Consider the following 27,337-nt stretch of genomic DNA (forward strand, 5'->3'; position numbering starts at 1 on the left):
TATGTATTTGTGTGTGTGTGTGTGTGTGTGTGTATGTAACTAGGAATTTGACAATTATGAATGCACTGAATTTGGAAGTTTAAAAAATAAGTCTGAGCTTGAAATATATTTAGATGAGCAAAGAATTGACAGAAAAGTAGACTTGAATATTTTGCATTTTTGGAAGGGAAATCAATTTCGGTATCCTCAACTTGCTGCCATGGCTCGAGATATCTTAAGTGTTCCAGTGTCTACAGTGGCTTCAGAGTTTGCATTCAGTATTGGCGGTAAAGTCCTTGACCAATACCGAAGCTCACTTAAACCAGAAGTTGTATAGGGAATTGTCTGTTGCAAAGATTGGTTGTATGGGGATTTAGGTAATGCCATTTTTAAAAAATAAAGTTTATAAATAGAATCATTGTTTATTTTTCTTTATTTCATTATTAATTATTTTTAATTTTTTTATTGACTTATAATGTTTTATTTTGAAAATTTGTAGATTCAGGACAAACCGACTTGAACGAGATTACGGAAGATATCATGAATATGACTGTGGAAGAATTGATTACATCAGGATGAATTATTGATGTTCAACAATATGCAATTTAAATTTTATTGTGTTTAATTTTGTTTTAAAATATTATTATGAACTTCTTTAATTATGATTTTTGGATGTTATTTCATCATTTTATGAAAGTTATGAGTTGAATATTTTGTTAGCTTGTTTGATGTATTGAATTGTAGGTTCTATATATATATGAATAGATTGAATATATATTGAATATGTTTAGTGGGTTTAAACGGGTTTAGTGTCATATCGTGTCGACACGACCCGAAACCTATTAATAAAACGTGTCTATCGTGTCAACCCATTTACAAATCGTGTTCGTGTTCGTGTTCAGAATTTTAACCCGTTAACCTTAACTTGTCGTATCCGTGTTTAGTCTTATCGTGTTCGTGTCGTTATCGTGTTGACCCGTTAACGAACTCGTATACACGAATTGCCAGGTCTACTTATAATACACTTTGGTTGCTGCTTATTTGGTTTATTGATTTTGATAACTAATTATATAATAAAATGATTTGCTTATTGTGTGGTTATGACTTATGTGTTAGTTTTAATTGTGGTTATTTGTTATCATATTATTATTATTATTATTTTTTGTGTATAGATGGACAGAAATCATGTGCGTGCAACTGTTATGGGTGCAGCAAGTGCTATACTGGCTATGAGAGTTCTTCTATTGCAACAACTTAGGAATAGAAACCAAATAGAACATGACATTGTCAATAGAGATGATGATCGAGAGAGTTACATTAATAGTATCTTGTGTGAGGGTGATAACAAATGCATTAGCGTTATTAGAATGCGACCTATTTCCTTTTATAAATTGTGTGACCTTCTTGCTACTAAGAACTTATTACGCACAACTAGAGCCGTAAGTATTAAGGAATAAGTGTTAATATTTTTACATATAATAGGTCACAATGTACGATTTCGAGTAATTGGGTCAAGGTATTATAGGTCAATTGAGACAGTTCACCGTTACTTTAGAAGTGTTTTGAGAGCCATTTTATCTTTGTATACGAACCTCATAGTATTACCGGACGGTGAAGTAACTCCTCATGAAATCATTAGCAATCCGCGATTTTATCCCTATTTCAAAGATTGTTTAGGAGCAATAATGGAACCCATATTCGTGCATCCGTGCCAATTAATATGCAAGGAAGTTTTCGCGGACGTAAGGGTGGAACAATACAAAATGTATTTGCTGCCGTCACTTTTGATTTGCGATTTTGTTATGTGCTAGCTGGGTGGGAAGGTAGTGCACATGATTCTCGAGTCTTGAACGATGCACTCACACGTCCAAATAAATTTAAAATTCAAGAAGGTATAAAATAAAATTATGTAATCACTTTTTACATTGTGTTGTTTGTTATTGCATATAAGTAATCAAATTATGTAAACTTGTAGGGAAATATTATCTTGGTGATGCTGGATATGGCATACGGAATGGGATACTTACTCCATACCATGGTGTTAGATACCATTTGAAAGAGTTTAGTGCTCATCGTCCTGAGAATAAGAAAGAACTTTTCAATCTTCGTCATTCGTCCTTACGTACATCTATTGAGAGAGTGTTTGGAATTTTGAAGAAACGGTTCCGTGTGTTACACTAGTACAAAATTGAACATAGAAGATTGATCATAGACCACCATTGTTGAAAGAATGGTTGCCTAATCTTAGCCCAAAAATTCGCAGTGGCAATTTTGTAAATAAGTGATCAATAATCCGCCACCATTGTTAACTGTAATGGTTGTCCATTGTATTTTGTATTTATTTAAAAAAAATTGATATATAATAGGCAACCATTTCTAATAGAAATGGTTACCTTAAAATAGAACTTGTTTTATAACAGCCAACCATTCCTAATAGAAATGGTTGCCTAAGATTAACCCTAGATCTACAGTGCCCATATCAGATCGAAATTACCTCTCAAACCACATACTCCATCGATCTCATACTCTCGCCGTCTCGCCGATCTACTCCGTTCCGAACGCCGCTGCTCTCGCCCGGCGACCACCGCCACCACGCCGTTGGCGGCGACCAAGCCCACTCTCACCTTGTGCGTGTTCATAATAACTCAATAATAAAAATAATTATAGGAGTATGTGGATCTGAGATTCAAAGGCAGAAGTATTTGCCATCCATGGCCAAACTTCAAAGTGTGGGTTGTTTGGTAAGAATAATTAAGTTTAATCTACTGTACTCCTCCGCATATATGCATATATATATATATATATTCACATCTAACCATTTAATTTAATTTGTAATTATTAACTTCATTATCATCTGCGTGCAATCTCTGTACTGTACTTTATTAATTAGGGTCTGACAGAACCGGACTACGGAAGTGATGCAAGTGCTTTGAGAACAACCGCAAAGAAGGTCTGCATATATTATAGTAATTTCGAGCCTACCATATATATAATATACTCTTGTTTGATATATATGATTTATGTTCATCATCAGATCATCATCTTTCATGTATATATCTGGCTTGAACTGTGCAGGTTGAAGGAGGTTGGATCCTTGAAGGCCAAAAGTGTTGGATTGGAAACAGCACTTTTGCAAATATACTCATTATTTTTGCTAGAAACACCACTACTAAAAAGATCAATGCGTAAGTATAGTAGTAGACCACAGATAGATCGATCATCTGAGCAATCTAGCTTTTATACTACATCAGATCAGATCCTATATGTTCATCCATCTTCAATTACTTTAATTTGGTTCTCACATATATATGCATCCTCAATTCATTGTTTGCTGCAGATCCATAGTAAAGAAAGATGCTCCAGGGTTGCAAGCTACTAAAATAGAGAATAAAATTGGCATGAGAGTTGTTCAAAATGGAGATATTCTCTTAATTATAATAAGGGAAAATGGCGAGTTTGGTCCCTGAGTTATAATGGTAGTGACGACTCAGTCCCTGAGTTATGACCGTATCCATTTTTAGTCCTTCAGTTATGAGCTAAGTGGCGCATTTGGCCCCCGAACATTAAAATTGGTGAAAAAATTAAAAAATATTTAAAATTTTAGGGGTAAAGTAAAAAATTCACATTTTATTCGCTTTCTTATATTGAAACCACTTTTGCAACATTATTTTCAACTTTATAATATTCTATTTCAAGTTTCTTCAATTCCAAAAGCAATTCAATAATTTTCGTATGACTTGTTAGTAACCTGAGTCCCGTATAAGGAACCTGTGACTCAGTACAAACAAGATAACATTTGATCATTGTCTTCAACCATGTTAAACACATCATCCTAAAAGTTTTTGATTTCCCATAATACTAAACATAATGGTAATCAAACCGTAACTTTTGAAATACAAGAAGATATAAAATTTCTCAGGTTATTTTTAAGACAAATTCACCAAGGGAGTAACTTGAGATTTTTAGTACGTAAAATTCTTTCGTAAGCACTACATTAACTTAAAGAATCGTATATCCTGACAATATATGAAAATTATATATATATATATATATATATATATATATATATATATATATATATAATTTTCACCTCGAAATGCTAACAAGGCAAAATTACATGCACTTATAGGTGAAAGTAGGTGCATTTGTAAGTGATTTTACTTGCACTTCGATGTCCAATTATTTACGAAAATGCCACTGTGTTTTTTTAAGTTATTAGATCTGGACACGTGTCGCGTGCTGATTCGTTCGCATATTCCTTCTTGGGCACTTATTCACACCTGAGTGCATCCCTCTATATATATATATATATATATATATATATATATATATATATATATATATATATATATATATATATATCACCTCCTCTGTTTTATTAAAACCAGAGTAATGAATGAGGAACCTAAGACTCAGTTATGAAAATTTAAAAAACTTTTGTAACTTCTAAAAACGATTATTGACTAAACTACTGCATATGAAAAATTTTACATACTAAAAATCTCAAGTTATTCCGTTGGTGAATTTCTCATAAAAGCAACTTGAAAAATTTGACATCATTTTGTATCTCAAAAGTTCTGGTTTGATAATTTTGTTGCTTAGTAAAGAAAATTGAAAATTGAAAGTTGATAGGATAGTGTGTTTTACACGTCTGGAGACAATGATCAAATGTTTCTTTGTTTGTGCTAAGTCTTAAGTTTGTTATACAAGTGTCAGGTTCCTAACAAGTCATACTAAAGTTATTGAAATGTTTTTAGAACTGAACAATCTTGAAATAAGAGGCTAAGAAGTGAAAAATAATGTTGTGAAAGTTGTTTTGATATAAGAAGGAGAATAAAATGTTTTAATTTTCTACTTTAACCCTCAAATTTTAAATATTTTTTAATTTTTCCATCAATTTTAACGGTCGGGGACTAAATGCGCCACTTCGTTCATAACTGATGGACTAAAAATGCATACGGTCATAACTCAGGGACTGAGTCGGAACTTGAGTATAACTCAGGGACCAAAGATGCAATTTTCTCTTATAATAATGCGCAATATAGCACAATGTTAATTAATCAATGAAACTCTACTGTACCCGTGTCTTTGTATTATCTTTGTCATGACAGGGTATGGTTTAACTTTCACGAGGAATTTTTCTTCCTCTTTTTGTTGCCTCCTATCATATTATATCCTCATTGAGAATTTAGTTTGTGCAGTAGCCTTATATTTTCTGGTTTCTTTTTCTAAATGATAAAATGATTAGCAAAGGTTGTTTCCCTGACTTTCGGTGCTACTCAGTCAGGATTCAGTTTGGCTCCTGTAAGTTTTTACAAATTGTACTTGTCAGTGTACTTTAAATGGAGCCTTTTAATTTTATTTTTATAATATAAGATGTGACTGTATTATCTCACATATATGCAATTTTCAGAAACCGTTCTTTTCAAACTTTGGAGCAATTGTGACATTTGCCATATTCGGAACATTTATTGCTTCAATGGTTACAGGTGTCTTGGTGTAAGTACAACACTGATATTTTTGTTTTGAATTTCCACCATCATTTTGGAATTATTTGACATTTCTATGTTCATTCTTGTTCCATTTCCTTTCTTTTTCTAAAAATGAAATTTGTTTATTTTTAATGAACTTGGCTGCAGTTACATTGGCGGAGTGATTTTACTCATATACAAACTTCCTTTTCTTGAGTGTCTGAAGTTTGGGTCCCTTATATCAGCAACCGATCCTGTCACTGTTCTGTCCATATTTCAGGTTACGCTCTACACTCGTTCATTGATAATTTCTGTAATGTAGTCCTTCTGATATGATTGTCTGGGGTTAATGAGCCTTAGGATCTATTTCTTTGGGTGTGTGTAGATAGATAGATATAGATATTGATTACATGTATGCAGTCATGTGACAAAAGAAGAAAAGAAAATGGTAGTGGTTTGTGATTAATAATTATATCACTTGTCACCTTATATAACTAATTTCCTGCGATCAAGTTAACCATTTGACCCATTGAGTTTTAACTTCTTCTTCTTTAATTATTATATTGTTTTTTTATATCTTGAGTAATTTATCTTTCTTTAAATATTGCAGGAGCTTGGCACAGATGTCAACCTTTACGCATTGGTGTTTGGTGAATCTGTTTTAAATGATGCAGTAAGTTCGTTGTTTCTTTCTTCTATTATGTTCTAGTTTTAGTTATACAATAGGTTCCTTGAGGAGTTTGGTAATTCTCTTTGCTAATTAGCTTCTTCTTCTTTTTTTTTTTTAAAAATCTTTTTGTGTTGCACAATTGGAAGATGGCAATTTCTCTATACAGGTCAGTTTAGTTGAAATGCTTTTCTAATTAGACTAATGGTGGATATTCAATGAAGTCTTGGAAACTTTATTGTTTTGTAGGACAATGTCATTAGTGAGAAGCAATACCTCGTCTGGACAGAACTTTTTTATGATCACTGTCCGATTTATAGAGACATTTTTTGGATCAATGTCAGCAGGTTAGTCTTGACAAGTTTTGCATACTCTCTTAGTGACATGAAAAGGACTTTAACAGGTTCTTTTCTCCCTATCAAAGGACTTATATTTTAAGTAAAGGGGGGTGACAGGATCCAAATTTATTACTCCGTAATATAGAAAGAAAATTGATGTAATATTAGGAGCATTACGGCATTACCTGCTCAATATATATATATATATATATATATATATATATATATATATATATTTAAAACACCTGCTCAAATATTTTGTATCTTCAGATATTCAAAATTACTCCATAAATTTGGGTTAGAATGGATGCCTTATGTCTGTGCTTTCATGTATATAGGGGCATAACAACTATATTAAAATGTGTGCACTTTGTTGATGAGACAAGACTACTATTCTATCTGCAATGTTATTTTGATAGTCCTGTTGCAATTGACTATCTAAACTCGAGTATTTCTAATAAAGTTTCAAAAGGAAAGCCTTTTATTCTGTGTCTTCTAACTGCATAATCCTGATGCTGCAGGTGTTGGTGTTGGATTCATTTCAGCTTTGATATCCTTTTGACTTAACGGTTGTTCTTTTTAGATACAAACTTACAGCTAATTTTGTGTAGATAACAGAGGTAAGAGATAAAAGATGATGGATCCTAAATGCCCTATCCTTCTCCTCATTATCATTTAGATTTAGAAAGAGGAAACTTTGTTGTGCTAAGGATGAGTTAGTAGTACAAATTACACACTGGGACAATTGTTCCTTGCAAGCCCTTAAACATAACTAAAATATATTTTGTTTTTTCTTTTCTTTGACTACAAAACAAAGGAGTTGTTCAGTGAAGTAGCAACTCAAACACTGTTAAGTAATGTTCTTGTTTTTTATTTTTATTTTTAAAAACATTTGCATGTTTCCAAAAATTAAAAAAAATAGAGTTGTTTTCCTGTTTTTGTTTTCAACTTATACATATAAGTATATTAACCAATGAACCCATTATCCATGTACCTCCTCTCTACCCCACTGATCCCAGTATCCATATTGCTCCCCACCCTGTGCTCTCATGGCACCTTAATCCCACTGCACTTAACTCCAACCTAATCCACCAGCTCCTCTCTTTTCTAACTGCACACCCCCTAACTTTCACCCAACCCCCCACCCCCACCTTATTTCTTTTAGCCAACTCCATATCCATCTCAGTTTCATCCCACCCAACCATCCACACTTATGTTGAAGTACACCACTGCTTCCTCTGACTACTACATATCCTTCCACAACATCTTTGATTCTACCCCAGATATACACATAACTTTGACTTTTAAGTTTTATCTAATCTTCAGTAATCACCCCTCCATACCTTAGTGTTCTTCACCCACTCCACCCATCCTGGTACCCATATACTCCATCCTGTGCTCCCATGACATCTAATCTATTCTCTACCAGCTGACCCGTTCCTTTATAGACTAACTATAAAAGTACATTTCTTTATGTTCTTAGTATATTTCTGAACAAACCAAAAAACCAATTAAAAAGCAAACAAAACATTTTCAAGTTATTTTAGTTGATTACTTTTACTTTTTTACTCTTTTTTGTCACAGAAAGAGTATCAGTAGCAAGGTGGAGCTATATTAGACGACAAGAAAAGGGGTTCAAACTAACTGAAAAGGAACTTAAGAAACAAAAGTTATTCTTATCCCAAAAAGGGCCCCAAGATTTACAAATCCTCATCCACAAAAGAGTTCGTCTTGGCTGCATATCACCATACAAAGCTCAGGTCTTTGCCATCAAACAAAAACTTGGCAAGAAATACAGCACAGATGTGGAGAGTGACTTCTCGGTGAATGTACGATCTGTAGATGGGTTTCAAGGCGGAGAAGAAGACGTGATCATCATATCAACGGTTCGATCTAATGGAAGAGGAGCAGTGGGGTTATTGTCCAACTTCCAGCGCACAAATGTCGCCCTGACTCAGGCTAGGTACTGTGTTACAATGCAAGTAAAATCAGTGTGTTATACTGTTAAGTATGCATTATTATTGTCCATTTTTGTTGGTGTTTTGCAGATACTGCCTTTAATTTGGGTTTTGGGTAACGGTGCGACCTTGATCAATAGTGGTATGGTTTGGAGGGACATTGTCGTAGATTCTATTACCCGCGGCTGTTACTATGATGCCTGCAATGACAAGGATTTGGAAAAAGCACTTGCATATGTGTCTGATGAGCTAACAACCAAGTTGTCTGCAATGAGTGTTGGTGATAAACCTGGCTTTGGGTGAGCTTTTGGCTGTTTTAGTAATACCTTGTTTACATTGTTGAAACATGTGGTTTTTGTTTATGATTGGTTTTTGTTCCATAATGGCATAATGTAGAAGTGATTACTTTAAGTTTAGAGCAGGCACTTGTCATCCAAGTATTTATATTGTCTCTAACATAAAGTTTGTTGTGGTAATATTGTTTAATTATTAAGTGTTCTATTTATGGCTATGCACCTACAAAACTCCCCTTGTTCTTAATACTTTATTATTTTTTGAGGCCAAAGAAGACGATCAAGTAGATTCTGAGCCTTAGTAAGTTTCAACTTTACATTGGATGGCTTTTAAAGCCCTTCAAACATAGAACTAAGGATGCTCATTTATTATTGTTGTCAGCTTTTGCTTTATGGTTTTGTTATCCTGAAGATTGAATGAATTTTGGCACACTAATTATTAGCAATGTTTTATTAATATAACTCATAACTTTATATTTGGAGTATTATTTTTACATTGCTATATGGCTGCTATCAATTGCTTTGGAGATGTGTATATATTCAATCTAGAAATACAGAGGTGTGCAACATGATATGCAATCAATTTTTACATCTTTTTTCCTTTACTTCTGTTTTGAATAGCTCTTTTGTGGAAACTAAAATATAATATTTTCTTTTGTAGCTTTCAATTATTTTTAATTTAGAATTGTAAATATGTAATTGTACATGGTGTAAAATAAATATAGTTTTAAAATTATTTTTTATTTTTTTATTTTTTAAATCAACAATACGCGACCGTTTCTATCTAAGAATGGTCGCGTAAAACTTTTGTAAAAAAAAATAAAAAAACAATACGCGACCATTCTTGGTCAAGAGTGGTCGCGTATTACTGACAATGCGCGACCATTTCACAATGGTCGCGTAAAGTCAATGCCTTTCCGCGAGCGTCCCATAGGCAACCATTGTACAATGGTTGCCTATTGTCTTTTACAATGGTTGCCTATCTGCAATTATGTACTAGTGTTAGATGCTGAACCTTTTTGGAATTACCAGACACAAGTGGATATAGTTTTAGCTTGTTGTATAATTCATAACCATATTATGGGAGTTGATCCTAATGATGAGCTTAATCAAGCAACAGTTGATGTTGATGACGATAACTTGTTGCCCTTATCTCATACGCAAACAGAAAAAAAAGACAAGAAGTTAGACAATGGAATGCAAAGAGAGATGAGATCGCAGAACAAATGTGGAATGAATTTATTATTAGGAACTAGTGTCTAGTTTCATATATTTGAGTATGCTTTGTTATTGGATATTATTAGTTGTTGAACATTTCTTATTGTTGTGTACTTGATTATGCTTTGTTATTGGATATTATTATATGGACTTGAGTATGCTTTATTAATGGATATTATGTTTCATTGGTTGACGTTGGTTGTTATTGTTTTTATGTTATTATAGAAACATGAATAAGGGAAAGGGAATTGCCACTTCTAGACAATTTTGGTGGATAGAGCCAATGGAGGGCGTATTTTTAAAGATATTATCTGAAGAGGCTAGGAATCCCAATAATCCAACTAACAATTTTAGAACATCTTCATTCAATCGTGTTGCTTCTACCATATCTGAACAATTTAATGTTGCATGTGAAGTCAAACATGTTGAGAATCACTTTAAAATAGTGAAGAACACATGGATGATGATATGCAAGCTGAAGGGCATGAGTGGTCTTGGATGGGATGATAATTTGAAAATGATTACATGTGATGAAGCCCCGTATATTGAGCTTATCACAGTAATATTTTATTATCATAATTTGACTATTGCATAAATCTAATGTTTTTTATTAGAAAATATCTCATGTTTATTATTTATTTATAGGCAACTCCCAAGTATGAAACATTGTTGAACAGGAAGATTGACTACTACGATGAGATGTCCATTGTCGCTGGCAGAGATTGTGCCATAGGACGCTTTGCAAAATCTTTTGCAGATGTTACTTTAGATGGCCCTCATGATGAGATGTTGCCGGATAACAATGATGAAACCCTGCCTGAAGGAAATGATGAAGAAAGTAGGGGAAGAACATCTGCATCAACTGCGTTGTCTCAAAGATCCGGTCGTAAGCGAAAGTCACTTGACTTGAAGGTGGATGAAATTGCTAAACAACTTGGTAGCATTGCCACGGCAATTAAATCTTTGAATACTGGCATTGATGAAAATCAGTTGTTTGCGGATGTGATGAGCATAGGTGATGGCTTTCATGAGGATGACCTATGTAAGGCATTTGAATACTTGACGACAAATGAGGTCCAGGCGAGGATTTTCAAGGCGAAGAATGCAAGTTTGAAGAGGAAATTGATTGAGAAATTTATTTCTTCTTCGGATCGGATTAAATTATCTATGCCTTTTTTGTTGGTTAACATGGATGTTAAGACTTGGATTGTAATATTTAAGACTTATTTTTATGTATGCTTTGTAGTTGGTTGGTTATGTTGGATCTTTAATACTTGATTATATTGGATCCTAAGACTTTGTGGACTTTAATTTTCAAGACTTGATTTTGTTGATTCCTTTATGTTGTTTCTAACATGTAATTGTGGTTTCAAATTGCCATATTATGACAATATAGTTTTAATACTAGAAAGATAGATTGAGAGCAAAGACATTCGAATTAAATACAACCAAAATTTATGTAGCATGGAATTTGAAATAAAAATTGTTATATTATACAAAAAACAATAAAAATATATTTTTCGGTATATAACAATTAAAATGTTTAAGTATACCATTATGTTCATTTTCTGGAAAATGAACCAAACACCAAAAGACAGTTTTTCATCATTTTCTGGAAAATGAACCAAACACCAAAAGACAGTTTTCCATTGTTCAGCCAAACACAGGAAAAGAAAATGACTTCTGGAAAATGACTCATTTTCCAGAAGTCATTTTCCTGTTTTCCAAACGGACCCTTAATGACGGCTCTGTTCTTGGTTTTTCTGAACGGACCATTACCGAGATTCCTACGATGCCTGCGAGTGGTAGGCTGTCATCGGCTCATCACTTCATTTCTTTAAAGTTGACCTCCCGAAATTATCTATTCTGGCGAACTCAGATGCTTCCGTTTCTTAAAGGCCAAGGGCTTCTAGGGTTTGTTGATGGTACAACACCCTTTCCGACGGCATCGCCAGCCCTAACGTCGATCGCGGACAGCGCCCCGGTGGCGGGTTTCCAATCTCCCCGCCCGGCAGCTCGCTTGGTGTCGGCAAGACAAGGCCATCCTCTCCATGCTCATCTCCTCTTTGTCCGAGGAGACTCTTCGTTTCGCCGTCGGCAAGGGCACCTCTCGGCAGCTTTTGCAGGTAATCGAACAAACCCTAGGTTCGTCTACCCGCTCTCGTGCACTCCGACTACTCGGCGAACTTCAGGGGCTCCGTCAAGGTGATTCCTCAATATCTTATTACCTTGGTCGTGCCCAAATGTTGATTGATAAATTGGCCATCGCTGGTCGTCATGTTGAGTTGGATGATCAGAATTTATATGTGTTTCGCGGTTTACGCCCGGAGTTCCGACCGTTGGTGGAAACCCTAGCCCGTGGTGCGCCTGTTCCCCTCCCGGAGGTTGCGGATTTTCTTGTTTCGCAGGAGTGGATCTGTTCGGACGACGGTGCGGCTCTCGGCGCACCGACAGCCTTGGTCGTAAGCCGTGGAGGTCACGGCGGCCGCGGTGGCAGTCTGCAAAACTGAGGTGGTGGCGGCCGCGGCAGGGGGCGCGGTGGTCGTGGCCGAAGGCGGTCCAACTCAGGCCCTCGGTGTCAGATTTGCAACAAGCAAGGGCATATAGCTACGGCGTGTTGGCGTCGTTTCACTCCTGATCCAAATCCTCAGGTGAATGTTGTCGTTTCTGGTGTGGATCGTCCTGTGGACGACTCTCATCAGTGGTTCCCCGACACTGGTGCTACAAATCATGCTACCCCTGATCCCACCTTATTAACATCCTCTACAACATATGATGGTCCGGAGACACTTCGGTTCGGCAATGGTACAGGTTTGCCTATTGTTACTGTTGGTTCTACTTCGTTAGCCACTAATTCTAGGTCGTTTTGTATGTCTGATGTTTTGCATGTTCCTGGTTTATCTTCTTCGTTATTATCTGTTCAGCGTTTTGCTAAAGAAAATAATGTTTTTTTTTTTTAATTTCACCCTTCGTGTTTCTTTTTAAGGGGCATGCGTTCGGGGGTTTATATGCATGTCCTGCCTCGCGTCTGGCTCCCGTTGCTTTCGTTGCTACACGGTCCTCTTTCGTTTGGCATATGCGGCTTGGGCATCCACACTCTCGGGTCCTGCGTCAAGTGTTAGCCTCTTCTAGTCTTAGTTCGTTTAATTCCAGTGATCTACCCAATATTTGTTCCTCTTGTCAATTAGGCAAGTCGTCTCGTTTTCCTTTATCGCGTGTTGAATGTACTAGTTCGCATCCTTTAAAATTAATATATTTAGATATTTGGGGCCCTGCGCCGATACTTTATGCAAATGGCTTTAAATATTTTGTATTATTTATGGATGATTACACTCGTTACGTGATGTATTATCCTATGCGAGCTAAGTCTGATTTATATGCGATATTTGATAAGTTTCGGTCACTTGTTGAACGTTCCTTCTCTCGTAAAATTCTGTCTTTTCAGTCTGATTTAGGGGGAGAATACAAAAAGCTTGGTTCGACTCTCGCGTCATTGGGTATTCGACACAAGTAGTCCTGTGCGTATACTCATGAACAAAATGGCAGAGTAGAACGCAAGCATCGCCATGTTGTCGAAACGGGACTGGCGTTAATGGCCCAATCCTCTGTTCCGTCTCGTTTCTGGGATTATGCCTTCGAAACTGCTGTGTATCTTATCAATAAAATGCCCACTCGTGTCTTGTTTGATAAGTCTCCTCACTACCTCTTGCATCGGTCTCCGCCCTCTTACTCATGCTTACGGGTTTTTGGGTGTCTGTGTTTTCCTAACCTGCGGCCCTATAATCGCAAAAAACTGCAGTTTCGGTCGTCTCCTTGTGTCTTTCTAGGATATATCCTCCGTCTTTTTGTGGCTATCGTTGTTTAAACACTAACACTAACAAGGTTTTTATCTATCGCCATGTGCGATTCGATGAGACTGTCTTTCCTTTTGTTGCTTCTGTTGATTCACAGGTACCCGCACCACGCCCGGAGCCATGGGGTGCTGCGCCGGTTGTGCCTCCTGGTGAGCCGAGTGCTGTCTCGGCCTTTGATCCTCCTGCCATGCCCATAACCAGACCCGAGCCACACCGCCAGCAGCCCGTTTATGCCGAGCGGACAGTCACGGACCAGCCACCTGCTCGGTTGAGGGGATGACCCCGTGGTCGGTCCCGTCCCGCGCCCTCACCCGTTCGGTCTCATATGATGAACACGCGGAGCTCGGGACTGCATGACCATGTTACTCTATCTACTGACGTCACTACTGAGCCTACATGTTTTACTCAAGCGGTCAAATTTCCCGAATGGCGGGATGCAATGGATTTGGAATTTAATGCCTTGGTGCAAAACAATACATGGCGGGGCTTGTTCCTTTTAAATCAGGTATGAATGTGGTTGGTTGTAAGTGGGTGTTTAAAACCAAGAGGAAAGCTGATGGTTCGATTGAGCGTTAAAAGGCTCGTTTGGTTGCCAAGGGATTCAATCAGGTTGCTGGTGAGGATTTCTTTGAGACCTTTAGTCCCGTGGTTAAACCGACTACGATACGTTTTCTTTTATCCTTAGCTATTTCTCGTGGATGGACTATTCGACAGCTGGACATACACAATGCTTTCCTAAATGGCAATCTCGCTGAGACGGTTTATATGCGCCAACCCCCTGGCTATGAAGACAAAACGATGCCCGGGCACGTTTGTCTCCTTCAACGTTCTTTATATGGGCTTAATCAAGCTCCCCGTGTTTGGTTCACTCGTTTGCATGATTTTCTAATTTCTGTTGGTTTCTCACCTTCCAAGACGGATGTCTCTTTATTTATATATTCACATGGCAATACTCGTCTATATTTTCTGGTTTATGTGGATGATATTTTGGTTATGGGTTTTGATTTGGCTCATGTGACTGCTCTTATTGACAAGTTGGCTCTTGAGTTTAAAATTCGTGATATGGGTGTGCCCTCGTTTTTTCTGGGTATTGAGACCATTCCGTTGTCTGATGGCATGCTTCTGTCTCAATAACAGTACATGAAGGATATTCTAAAACGAGCAGGTATGGTTGATTGCAAGCCCGTGGCCACTCCGGTTTCAACCACGAAGGCCGAGACTGATGTTGTGGTACCATACGCTGATCCCACTCAGTATCGCAGCTTTGCAGGTGCTCTGCAATATCCTACGATAACTCGGCCTGATCTTTCCTATTTAGTTAATCGTTTGTGTCAGCACATGCACTCTCCCTCTTCTGCGGACTGGGCGGCTCTCAAGAGGGTGTTACGGTATGTAAATGGGACATTACATCTTGGTCTTAAGATTGCTTCTTCTCTTTCTCTGGATATTCATGCATATTCTGATTCGGATTGGGCTGGCAATCTTGATGATCGCAAATCTACTAGTGGTTTTGCTGTGTTTTTGGGGACCAATCTTGTCTCATAGGTTTTTCGAAAACAGCGTACTGTGGCTCGTTCGTCAATTGAGGCTGAATACAAAGGACTGACTGATGTCTCTGCAGATGTTACTTGGCTCGTCTCTCTGATGAAGGAAATCGGGTTTGCGCCACCTTCTGTGCCCAAACTCTGGTGTGACAATCTGGGAGCTACTTATCTGTGTACTAATCCGGTGTTTCATGCTCGCACCAAGCACATTGAGATCGACTACCACTTTGTTCGTGATAAAGTCGCAAAGAAGGAATTACAAGTCAATTTTATTTCTACCAAAGATCAGATAGCGGATATTTTTACTAAGTCTCTTTCGTCTGTGCGTTTTAATTTACTCTGTTGCAAGCTCAATGTTTTGGCTGACCAACCTTGTGCTTGAGGGGGAGTATTAGGACTCTACTAGTAGTATTAGACTAGATCTCTACTATATTAGTAGTATTAGACTAGATCTCTATTTCGTATCTTTATATACTTTGTATCCGCTGCTCTTGATCAATACACAAAAAATATATTCTCATCAAAGCAACTAAAGAATTTCATTTATCTTCTTGTATCTCATAAGATTAAACCTTGAACCTTGAGATTTAAAGCTTATAAGATAGTGATTAAGATCTCGTTTCCTCACTTCCCTCATATCAGCCACTCCACATATCCATTTTATCAAACAATCTATAAGCTTTAAAGTTTGTTTCTAAGGAAGGATGAGTTCTAGGTTTCTTGACTTTGCAACCAACTTCCCAAAGTTGGAGTAGTTTGAAGGCGTGCACTTTCGTAGGTGGCAGAAGAATATGAAGTTCCTCCTTGCGGCTCTGAACGTGGCATACGTGCTAAGTACCCCTGTGACAACCCAAAATGTTTCTCCAAATTTTGATTTAATAAAGTTTCAAAATAAAATTCATTTTCGTTCCTATGATAGTTTTTGGCCAACGAGTAATAAAATATTTTAAATTCTTCCAAAATGATTTAGTATAAAATATTTATATATTTATTTGTGGTTTCGAAAATCCTATTTAAATATTATATTTATTTACCAAAGTTTTGACCCAAAATGTCCATCTGAGAGGAACCTGTGAAACTGATAAACTAATTTTGACACAAACTTGACTTCAAATAAACCCAATAGTATTTCATTAACCAAATTCCTTTAATCTTAAATCCCTAAGCCATCTCTTTTACCCTAAAATATTACATTTACATTTTTACCCTCAAGCCTTAGCTACATAAAGCTACTAATCTACACTTATTCATTCTAAAAATTATAATTGTAATTATAATTATAAATTTGATAACAATATTATTGATAATTATAAATTTAATAATAATAATAATATTGATAATTAAGAAATTTTAATTTAATTAATAATTATAAATTTAATAACAATAATTAATTAAAAAATTGAATAAAATTAAATTAAAAATTTATTTTAAAAAAAGAATGTTAATAAAAGTAAATTAAAATTTTTTTAAAAAAAAAAAAAAATAAAAAAAAGCTGGCGGTTGCAAGCAACGACCAGCCTATTTTAAATAAATAAAAAAAAAAACATAAAAAGCCTTCAATTGAGCTGGCGGCCACTCTCAATCGCTCCAACGGGCGCGTGTGGTGGGTGGACAATGAGACGCAAGACCTTGTAAGAGTACAATCCACACAAAAACTCCACCCCACATCAACAAAAAATGAATTCAATTTTTTTGTACCGTTTCAAAAACCCACTAAAATCTATTGGTCTGGTTGCTCTTAGATGAGTCTAATACATACGGCAAATCAATTAGTATAAGGCAAAAAAAATGCGCCATAACAAAACCAAGTTGTTATTTGCAACAATACTAAATTTTTTGCTATGATTTTTTATAGATATGTGTGAAAAAAAAAGATCAAAAATCAAAACTATATGAGTATTTATAAGAGTTTTGAAAGGTATCCTAAAATTTGATAGTAATAGATGAAAAAGTTTATAACAAAGAAAAAAAAAGTCTATAGAGAAAGTTGAAAAGTTTGGGGTTGGAGGGTTGGATTTCAACTATTTATATTTGTGAAAGAAAAATATACATAAATCATATTCGATGGAGTATATAAGAGTTAATAAGTTTTTGAATATCGGTGGACTTTTAAAGACTCTGTAAAAGTTTGAATTAAATACCAATTACTTTTAAACACTCTTTAAAAGTATGAATCAAATACCGGTAGACTTTTAAAGAGTCTTTAAAAGTTTATATTGAATACCACCAAACTTTTAAAGCCCTTAAAAATCTTTAAAAGTTTATAAAAAGTATGGAAAAAATGATCAAATAAGCCCTAAACTTTACCTGAAGAGTCAATTAGATCCCTAAACTTTTAAAAAGTGTAATTACGCCCTTTAACATGTTATATTGAGGAAACAAAATCCAAGAACTAGTAAATGATCTGCTATTACAGGTCATTTCGATTCTAACATCATTTCTAGCGAAAATCCGGTGACCGGCGACGACCGAACCATCACCATCTACCAGAGAAAGCAACCAGTTGGTCACCTTCTCCGGCAGAAGGCAACCAACTGGCCACCTTCCCCGGCAGAAGGCGACTAGTTGGTTGCCTTCCGTGGAGAAGGTGAACTGTTCGCCTTCTCCATGGAAGTCGTCATCCGCCAGAGATGGCAACCAATTGGTCGCCTTCTATGGAGAAGGTGAACTGTTCGCCTTCTCCATGGAAGTCGCCATCCGCCGGAGATGGCGACCAATTGGTTGCCTTCCATGGAGAAGGCGAACTGTTTGCCTTCTCCATGGAAGGCGACCACTGGTCGCTTGCTTCGGCGGAAGGCAGCCAACGTCGCCTTCTCTGGTAGATGGCTATCGGCAACGGTCGAGTTATCGAATTTTCACTAGAGATGATGCCGGAACCGAAATAACCTGTAATAGCAGGTCATTTACTGATTCTTGGACTTCATTGCCTCAATATAACATTTTAAAAGGTGTAATTGCACTTTTTAAAAGTTTAGAGACCTAATTAACTTTTCGGGTAAAGTTTAGGGGCTTATTTGACCATTTTCCCTAAGGTGGTGTTTGGTTGGATGGGAAATATTTTTCATGGAAAATGTTTTTTTTTTTTAAGTGGAGGAAAATGGTGTTTTATGTTGTTTAGTTGGATGGGAAAAAATTTCCTAGCTCATCCTCAAGAATGAGGAAAACAATTTCCTAGCTCATCCTAGGTATTTTGTTTTCGATGAAAAAAGTTTTCCATGAAAAACTAGTTTGACAATTTTGTCCTCACCATACTTTATTAATTACTATTAGGGGGAGTTTTGTTCATGAAATGTTATATTACCTTAGGGAATGTTAGATTATTTGGAATGCTAAATTTATGTGTTTGGTTTAAAACTGAGATATGTAATAAAAATCTATTTGGCTTAAGAGTTATTATTATTATTTTTTTATGTTATGATGATTATTTTACTTGAATACCGTGAACCTATTTTTATGTATTTTAATAAATTTCAAAATTAAAATAAATAAATAAGATAATGGTAAAATATAGAAATAAATGATTTAAAATTAATTAACTAAGAGTTTAAACAATAATTAACTAAGGCGATTTATTAAAATTACGAAATTAACAATAAGACAAGAGAATGTAATAATACTTAAGAAAGGAGAGGGTATCTCACGTTTTATTGAAATTGCATAACTTGAACCAAACATTTCTCTCTCTCTCTCTCTCTCTCTCTCTCTCTCTCTCTCTCTATATATATATATATATATATATATATATATATATATATATATATATATATATATATATATATGGTTGAGTTCAAATGAGGACAACAATATATAAAGGACTGTGAGGACAAATTATGGGCACACAACAAATTAATACCAGGCACACAACTTAATATATAATGGCACACAAGAAAAAATGTAAACATCGGGTTTCGAACCCAGGCTCTATAAATTAAAAAATCTAGCACGCGTCATATAAACTGTGGCACACGACTACATTCGGTCATGCACACGACATACCAGCTAATGACACAGACTACATTTGTCCTCACAGTCCTCTATAATATACTTGTCCTCATTTGAATATACAACTATATATATATATATATATATATATATATATATATATAAAAGCAAAATGAAGTAGGGACAAAAATTTCCAGCCAAATGAGATTAGCAATATGAATGCATTTATTGTGTTCACATTTATTGGTAAAGTTTTATATTTAATATAATTTGTGTATATATTCATTTAAACATAGACAATAATAACCTAATATGGTAGCTCAAGTGGCAAATGAGCTCTATTTGTTGGGGAAGACACAAGTGATGATTCCCGAAGGGCAAATCGGACCTGCACAATTAAACGGATAGAGAAAGAGACCCGGACCACCTTGTGGTTTATATAAAAAAAAACAACTATAATTAATTTGACTCCACATATAAAAAAAAAGGAGAAATTAGATATAAAATAAATAATCTTTTTCAAAAGAATAAGTTTTTGGTAGATATTTTCGACAAATATTGCCTGTTATTTTATTTACAAGTTTTATTTAAATACGTTAGCTATGTAATTAAATTAGTTATTTCAACTTTTATAAATATTAAATAGAGAAAATTTCAATTTTGATCCACTGACTATTTGAGTTGTGTTAATTGCAACACCTGACTTTAAAAAATGTTAATTTGGTACCTTGACTATGCGATTTCTATCAATTTTGGTCACGCCGGCCAAATTACCGGCGAATTGTGACCGGAAAATGTGAAATCAACATTTGAACTAAATTAGAAGGGGCAAAATCGTCTTTTCTTGTTCCTTCCAATTTGGGACATTGAGTTATTGACCAAAATTAAAACTGCTTCCCTGTTCCCGTCGGCGATGTCGACAACGGCGGTAATCTCCAAATCCACGCCGCCATCAACGGAGGAGGCGACACCGACGGTTGTACTGTGGATCGTCCAAATTCAAATCTCCGCCCAAATACGACTACTTGTTCTGTGGATCGCCCCTCTACGGCAATTTGAGTCCACAGAGGATACGATAATGGATAGCGTACCATCCGATTATTCAGCGAGAAGTCACATTCCGTGATCTACGACGCCTGCGGTGCACACCCGGCGGTAATGGAGGTTCTCCGGCCGTGGATGGAGAAGGGCTATGTCACATTACAAGACGTCAAGGAGGAAGAGCAATTCGACGGGTACTACCACAACCCATTCCTAATCGTAAACGATTGCCTTCATAGATACAAATTTCAGGCGAAATGGATGTTCTTCTTCGATATCGACGAGTTCTTCTTCTTCGATGTCGACGAGTTCTTCTTCTTCAATGTCGACGAGTTCATCTTCAAATCCGTCATGGATTCCCTCTCCGCCTTCACCCAGTTCACGATCAAGCAAATGTCGATGTCCAACAAACTCTGCCTCATAGAAAACGCCGGAAATGGGGGTTCGACATTGGAATGAACAAGACGCCGAGAACACCGCCGGGAACAGGGAAGGGGTTTTAATTTGGTCAATAACTCAATTTTCCAAAGGAACAAGAAAAGACGATTTTGCCCCTTCTAATTCAGTTCAAATGTTGACTTCACATTTTCCGGTCACAATTCGCCGATAACTTGGCCGGCGTGACCAAAATTGATAGAAATCGCATAGTCAAGGTACCAAATTAACATTTTTTAAAGTCATGTGTTGCAATTAACACAACTCAAATAGTCAGTGGACCAAAATTGAAATTTTCTCATATTAATTATTACATTGTATAGTTATACTTACATTTTTAATAAAATTAATTCTGCTTAGTATCATAGCATACAACAATACCTATAAATTTTTGTCAGTGTATCGCACAGGGCAAATACTACTTACTTATTGTTATAGGTAGAGCCGTCAAAACAGGCTTAGCCCGTCCCGCCCCGCGAAAAGGGCGGGGCGGGCTTTGATATTTTGAACCTGTATTTTGGCGGGCTTTTTAGCCCGCCCCCACCTAACTCGCAGGCTTTGGCAGGGCGGGCTTGGCGGGCCGGCGGGGGCCCGCTAAATGTATAATAATTGAATTTTATATTTCTAATATTAGTATATATGATTTGTTATTGATTTATAGATTAACACATGTATTTGATTATTTATTACTCCGTAGTTATTATTGTGTTTAAAAAATTACAAATGCATTAAAATATGTTTAAACTATCTAAATTATTTTAGCATACACTTATTACCTTTTTATATTAATTTTCAGAAAAAATTACACTTTTGGTCCTGTGACTATAGGGAGCGTGTTAATTTCGGTCCATGACTTTTAAAACTAACAATTTAGACCTTTAACTATGCTTTTTTTAGCAGATTTGGTCCTCCCGGCCAAATCACCGGTGAATTTTCGCCGGAAAAATGTAATCCATTTTAAATTAAATATAAGTGGGGGCAAAATGGTCATTTCGTCACCTCCTGCTTCATTATAGCTGCTCGCCGGGGATCGCTATCAGAATAAATACAGTACATTTTTACCGGCAAAACAAATCTCGACCGTCAATGTTATTTTTGGCCCGAAAAACATGGAATTTTACTTATAAGATTTCAGATCCAATCTCACAATAAATACTGCGCCAGCATCACTGCTTCATATATTTCACTTCTTTCATCTCTCTCTCTCTCTCTAAAGATTGAAGAAGAAGATTACTCTTTTCTGTCTGTCTTATATATACGCGATGGGTTTTCCGGCGAATGGGTCATCGGAAAAGACGGCGTTGAAGTTCCTGATCTACGGGCGGACGGGGTGGATTGGCGGCCTGCTGAGTAAGTTGTGCGAGGGTCAAGGGATCGAGTACGCGTATGGGTCCGGGCAGCTGGAGAACTGAAGTTCTTTGGAGGCCGACATCGCCGCCATTAATGTGTATAGTACAACACAAATGGAAATTTTCGCATATTTCACCAGGCTCCGGAGTTCGTTGGAGGCCGACACTCGGTTGCACCGTTAATGCGTACCGTTCAGTACAACACGCATTCACTTTCAAGCAGCGAGTTGACTCGGTAGCACCAATGTTGCCGTGGTTGAGGAAGAATCAGTCGCGCGAGCATCTACAATGAAGAAGGAGGTGACGAAATGACCATTTTGCCCCCACTTATATTTAATTTAAAATGTATTACACTTTCCGACGAAAATTCACCGGTGATTTGGCCGGGAGGACCAAATCTGCTAAAAAAAACATAGTTAAAGGACTAAATTGTTAGTTTTAAAAGTCATGGACCGAAATTAACACGCTTCCTATAGTTACAGGACAAAAAGTGTAATTTTCTCTTAATTTTCATATAAAATTAATTTTTTTAAAATTTGGCGGGTCCCGCCAAGACCCACAGGCTTAAGGCGGCAAATTATGCTGTGCATCCGTATGCACCATGCATGGTGCATACGGATGCAAAAACGACGTCGTTTTATTAAAAACGCGCGTCTCCCTTAAAAAAAAAAAATCAGGTTCGATTCTCAGCAACAACATATGAACTAAAATTCCAAAATCGATGAACTATAATTCCATAATCGATGAACTATAATTCCATAATCGATGAACTAAAATTCCAGAATCTAATCTATGAACTAAAAATTCCAGAATGAATGAACTAAAATTCCAGAATCGATGAACTACAATTCCATAATCGATGAACTATAGTTCCATAATCAATGAACTAAAATTCCATAATCTATGAACTAAAATTCCAAATGAACAACATAATGCTGTTGTTGGGAATCGAACTTGAATTTTTTTTTTTATAAGGGGAGACGCACGTTTTTAATAAAACGACGTCGTTTTTGCATCCGTATACACCATGCATGGTGCATACGAATGCACAGCATAACTACTCGCTTAAGGTAGGGCGGGCCGGGCCAACCTACCTGAAGCCCGTATTTTGACGGACTTTTTAGCCCGTCCCCGCCAAATGACGAGCTTTGGCGAATCCACCCTGCCGGCCCATTTTGATAGTCTAGTTATAGACTTATAGGTTATATTTGTTATTATACCCCTTATTCCTTGCCCTTTCAAACAATGATTTTTGGTTTACGAGACAACAGACGGGAAAAAGGGAAGACACAGGGGAATAAGGTTCAACTGCGTTTGCTCAGACGGGAAAAGCGCCGACCGACCTCATAGCTTTTCGATGGACATCACGACTTGCCCCTTCTGCCATCTGAGAGTTCTTTCTGTAGAACTCGAAAGGTATATCCTACCCCCATTTCCACGCTTTTCTCCTGTTTCGATTCGTTCTACTGTTATCTATTCATATTCATCTGCTTGTATGTGATCATTGAACTCTTGACTAATTGCGTGATTATTTTTATTTTCATCTTCTGTAAATTAAAATCGAATTTCAGACATGCAAACAGTCACTTCGACGATGAAGACGTTGTTAACGATTTCGAGTTGGGACGAGACGTTGCCCTTGCTCATTCTATTTCGCCCCAGGTACTCCGCGAGTAAGCATTTTATATATGTATACTATTTTATGTATGTGTAGGCTACGCAATTTTAATTCCATAACCAAAGAGCAGGGGTTTGAATGTGAGGATTTATTTTTGTGGATGTTGGGGGAAAGGGCAAAGTAAAGACTGCCATGATCATGTTGGGCGGACCCTAATCAAGTCCAACAATTGGTGGGAAGGACCAAGTCCAGCACCAGGGTATCAAAAATGTGGTGGCAATATATAAGGAAATAAAGTTGTGCCTTTGCTATGAGCTATACCCGCTTGATCCTAACAGATTATAATTTTAAAATCATATAATTTCACCTCACCATTTCCTGGAATGGCCTTTCTTTATCTTATTTCATTATTACTTGTAGTTCTTTATTGGCAGTAGTGTCTAAACTGAACTGTTTATGATTAACCAGGTTAGTAGTGCAACTCTCCGTAAAACTGGTGCACGGGAAAGGCCTGAGAGTAGCTATTCAAGTTCTCGTATGGATGGTCGAACTTCTAAGGGGAGAGACTTGGGTGAACGAATAAGCTGCTTAGTCAATCTGCAGATGAAGGGATCTTTTTACCATGTTGAAGGAGGCATGATTAACATGCTGAGAAGCTGTTTGGAATTAGAACCTAAGAACTGTGTCAGTCTGTTGTGTGGTTATGTAGATCATTTTGAAAGCATTGCATCAGAGGATGTTGGATGGGGGTGTGGATGGCGCAATATTCAGATGCTCAGCTCTCATTTGCTCAAACAAAGACAAGAAGCAAGGAACGTTCTCTTTGGTGGCTCAGGGTTTGTACCTGATATCCCTTCACTCCAGAGATGGCTTGAAATTGCCTGGGAACAAGGCTTTGATATGGCTGGGTCGAAAGACTTTGATCAAGAAATCTATGGAAAAAGAAATTGGATTGGAACTACAGAATGTGCTACCCTCTTCCGTTCTTTTGGTCTTCGTGCTCGAATAGTGGATTTCTGTAGTAAGACAATTGCACCGAAGGTTTATGGACCTATGGACAAATATGTGTCCAAGTGGAAAAACAATGTTTCTGACCCTGTATCCTTTACACATGATGCAAATGTTAAGGGACAGGAGGTTCTCATTGATTGGGTGTGGAATTACTTTTCTGACCCTAAGTGTACAAGATCTGACAATAGACATGTCCTTGTCAGTCTGAAAGCGTAAGTGTATTTTTGAATGTTGTCATGATCTCATGGAACCCTTCACTGATTACTTAGAAGTGCAATTGCATGGTTGTGTTCTCAGTTTTATAAATTTGCAATGTCACACTCCATTGAGATCTCTTATAAGGTTTATTCTTCAGGCCATTGTACTTCCAACATCAAGGCCACTCAAGAACAATTGTTGGGATTCAAAAGAAACTTCAGAAAAATGGCTCAAAGCAATATAATCTTTTGATCTTAGACCCTGGCCATGTAAGTATGTTGATATCTGTTGAGTGCTACTTTTTTAAGTGACTCTGCAATTGCCTTTGCTATGTGAATTAGTTTTCTCCACATAATTGGAAATCTAGTTTTCTCTAATTCTCAATTTGGAATGTTTACAATTGAAACATGCAGAATTGGGTTATATTTTTAATTTTTCACTATTCTGTTTTGTTTGATTTTTTCCAGAACATCTAGTTGCCTTTTCTTGTTTCTGGTAGCTATTATCATTAAACAGGAATTGTTGTGATCATAACTTTCAGAGAACCAAAGATCTGGCAAAATCTCTCAGAGACAATGATGGATGGCAAAGGCTAATAAAAAGAGGTGTGCACACTCTGAGGAAGCCACAATATCAGGTATAAGGCATAGTTTACATCTTCCCAATGATTTCTTCTCATTTAATCTAAACACTTGATTTGCAACATATTTCTTTGTCAGTTGTGTTTTATTGATCATGGAGTCGCTTTTGGGGAAGAGGTTGAAAAACTGAAGAACTTACAAAGCATTCGTCATGAATTTTAGTCAGTTCCTAGACTTTTGTATTTCATTTCAAGCTTCAATATGTCCAATATGTATGCTTAAATCATTGTGGAATATAAATATTTGAAGGCACTTTGTCTCTTTTGCTTAGATGTTAAGGAATTTTATTACTCCATATATGTTTCATTTACTGGCTGAATCCCAAAGGACTGTTGATCTATTATGCATTGGAGCCTAACCAGTTTTGAGTTAATGATTAACATCTCAGGTTTTGCTATCAGGGTTGAGTGGCTTCTTATTTCCACAACTTTACCTTCGGCTATAACAACTATGGTACTTCAAACTCTGATTTGTATTACTTGTAAATGTGAGCCACCAAAGCTGTGCAGCTGTATTGATATCTGTGCGCTCACGCACTCACCCTTGCTCTATCTGGTAATACCGTGGGTTGACCTTTTAAGTAAATGCCATTTCTGGACTGTTCGCTGCTTTTCTCCACCAGAATAGTTGAGATCCTTCCTCCCCTATTCTGTAGCACAGTATCACATGCATCAGGCAAACTGCTTACAAATTCATGGATGCTTGCATCTTCAGAAACTCTTATTCTCCTATAGCAGATATGTATATGATTTAGCAACTGAATTGGATCCTGATACATTATACCTACCTCTGCAAATGACGTTTTAGGTTGTAATCATCAAGTATTTTCTATCAGTCAGAACTTTTGTTTCATCGATATCATAAAATCTCAGATTCTTGCCAGAACCAACATGAAAGACTTTACAACCCTCTGTTTTGAGTCTGAAATTGTGTAGTGCTGCTACTTCTGGCCTTGGATGTTTAATGAACCTTGGTATTGGATATTTAAGTTCCCTTTTGATGGCATGCCTTGTTTAGTTTATATACACCTGCCAAGTAATATGATTGCTGATTAAACAATGGGGGTATCAGGGTCTACAATTCAGTGACTATGGTACTGTGCAAGAATATCTGTGATGATCTTATGTGGTTCTCAAAGCTAGCTTGCCTTCTCTCAATTAAAATGCCTGTGCATAAATCAATTATATGTTGGGATTGTCTCATGCTTGAGGCTCTCTTTCCTGCGTCTATGCAGCAATTGCTTCAATGAAAGTCTGGTCTTTTGGAAGGATGTGCTCTTCAGGTGTCTCAGAGAAAGCTAATTTATTTTGCAGTTCAGACGCAACATACACTTCGACAAAGGTAAACATTCAGGTTGTTTCTTTGTAAAATGTGCTTACATATGCTAGAAAAACAAAAAGTAATATTGGAGGATGCTCCAAGAAGGAGGAGAAAGGTGGGATGGCTTCACTTGTGGTTTAATTTTCTTTCTATTTGGAAGTGATTTAGGTAGGGCACAGATCGAGGTTGGCAGATGAGTTCGCTTAGTATATGAGACAGTTTAAGGTAGCTAGAGAGGGTTGTTGAGATGAAGTACGAAAACATTTGTTAAGGTGGTTCAAGAGAGATTTCCATATTTGAGCATCCAGTTCAGGCTCTCAAAGGGGGATCTTACTATCAGCAGTGAGTTTCAATTGTCAGGGGAGCCAGCCACTCAGCAAAGATGGTTTAATTATGGCAGCTTCAGAGTAGTTATAATAGCCATAGTAATAACATCAAGCAATTAGCATATTCTGGAGAA

The 27,337-nt window shown here is 36.7% G+C and overlaps 2 protein-coding genes across 6 annotated transcripts; both read left to right on the forward strand.

The window, feature by feature from the left end:
• Positions 1–2,152: 2,152 nt before the first annotated feature.
• Positions 2,153–8,711, forward strand: LOC109193294 (sodium/hydrogen exchanger 6-like). 4 transcript variants are annotated; one of them, XR_002056243.1, is made up of 12 exons: positions 2,154–2,606; positions 2,647–2,720; positions 2,870–2,929; positions 3,055–3,164; positions 5,393–5,478; positions 5,619–5,730; positions 6,061–6,123; positions 6,267–6,286; positions 6,367–6,464; positions 6,977–7,075; positions 8,040–8,418; positions 8,504–8,711. XR_002056243.1 is itself a non-coding variant. In XM_019344161.1 (10 exons), exons 5-10 carry the CDS (start codon positions 5,459–5,461, stop codon positions 7,015–7,017), a joined length of 354 nt encoding a protein of 117 aa, XP_019199706.1. In that variant the 5' UTR covers positions 2,154–2,606; positions 2,647–2,720; positions 2,870–2,929; positions 3,055–3,164; positions 5,393–5,458; the 3' UTR covers positions 7,018–7,364. The 4 variants fall into 4 exon arrangements, 3 of the variants coding, with proteins under 3 accessions (XP_019199704.1, XP_019199706.1, XP_019199705.1); XM_019344161.1 differs by lacking the exons at positions 8,040–8,418; positions 8,504–8,711 and having other exon boundaries at positions 6,977–7,364; XM_019344159.1 differs by lacking the exons at positions 6,267–6,286; positions 6,367–6,464; positions 6,977–7,075 and having other exon boundaries at positions 2,153–2,606; positions 6,061–6,093; positions 8,117–8,418.
• A 14,610-nt stretch (positions 8,712–23,321) lies between these two features.
• LOC109193350 (zinc finger with UFM1-specific peptidase domain protein-like) lies at positions 23,322–26,984 on the forward strand. Of its 2 annotated transcripts, XM_019344220.1 has the most exons (8): positions 23,322–23,505; positions 23,661–23,751; positions 24,176–24,930; positions 25,074–25,185; positions 25,458–25,553; positions 25,636–25,718; positions 25,946–26,039; positions 26,101–26,984. In XM_019344220.1, coding segments are annotated over exons 1-7 (1,197 nt in total). In that variant the 5' UTR covers positions 23,322–23,446; the 3' UTR covers positions 25,947–26,039; positions 26,101–26,984. The 2 variants fall into 2 exon arrangements, with proteins under 2 accessions (XP_019199765.1, XP_019199766.1); XM_019344221.1 differs by lacking the exons at positions 25,946–26,039; positions 26,101–26,984 and having other exon boundaries at positions 25,074–25,189; positions 25,636–25,683.
• Positions 26,985–27,337: the final 353 nt, after the last annotated feature.

The sequence above is a fragment of the Ipomoea nil genome, unplaced genomic scaffold (genome assembly GCF_001879475.1).
Source record: "Ipomoea nil cultivar Tokyo-kokei standard unplaced genomic scaffold, Asagao_1.1 scaffold1868, whole genome shotgun sequence".
Classification (NCBI taxonomy): Eukaryota; Viridiplantae; Streptophyta; class Magnoliopsida; order Solanales; family Convolvulaceae; genus Ipomoea; species Ipomoea nil.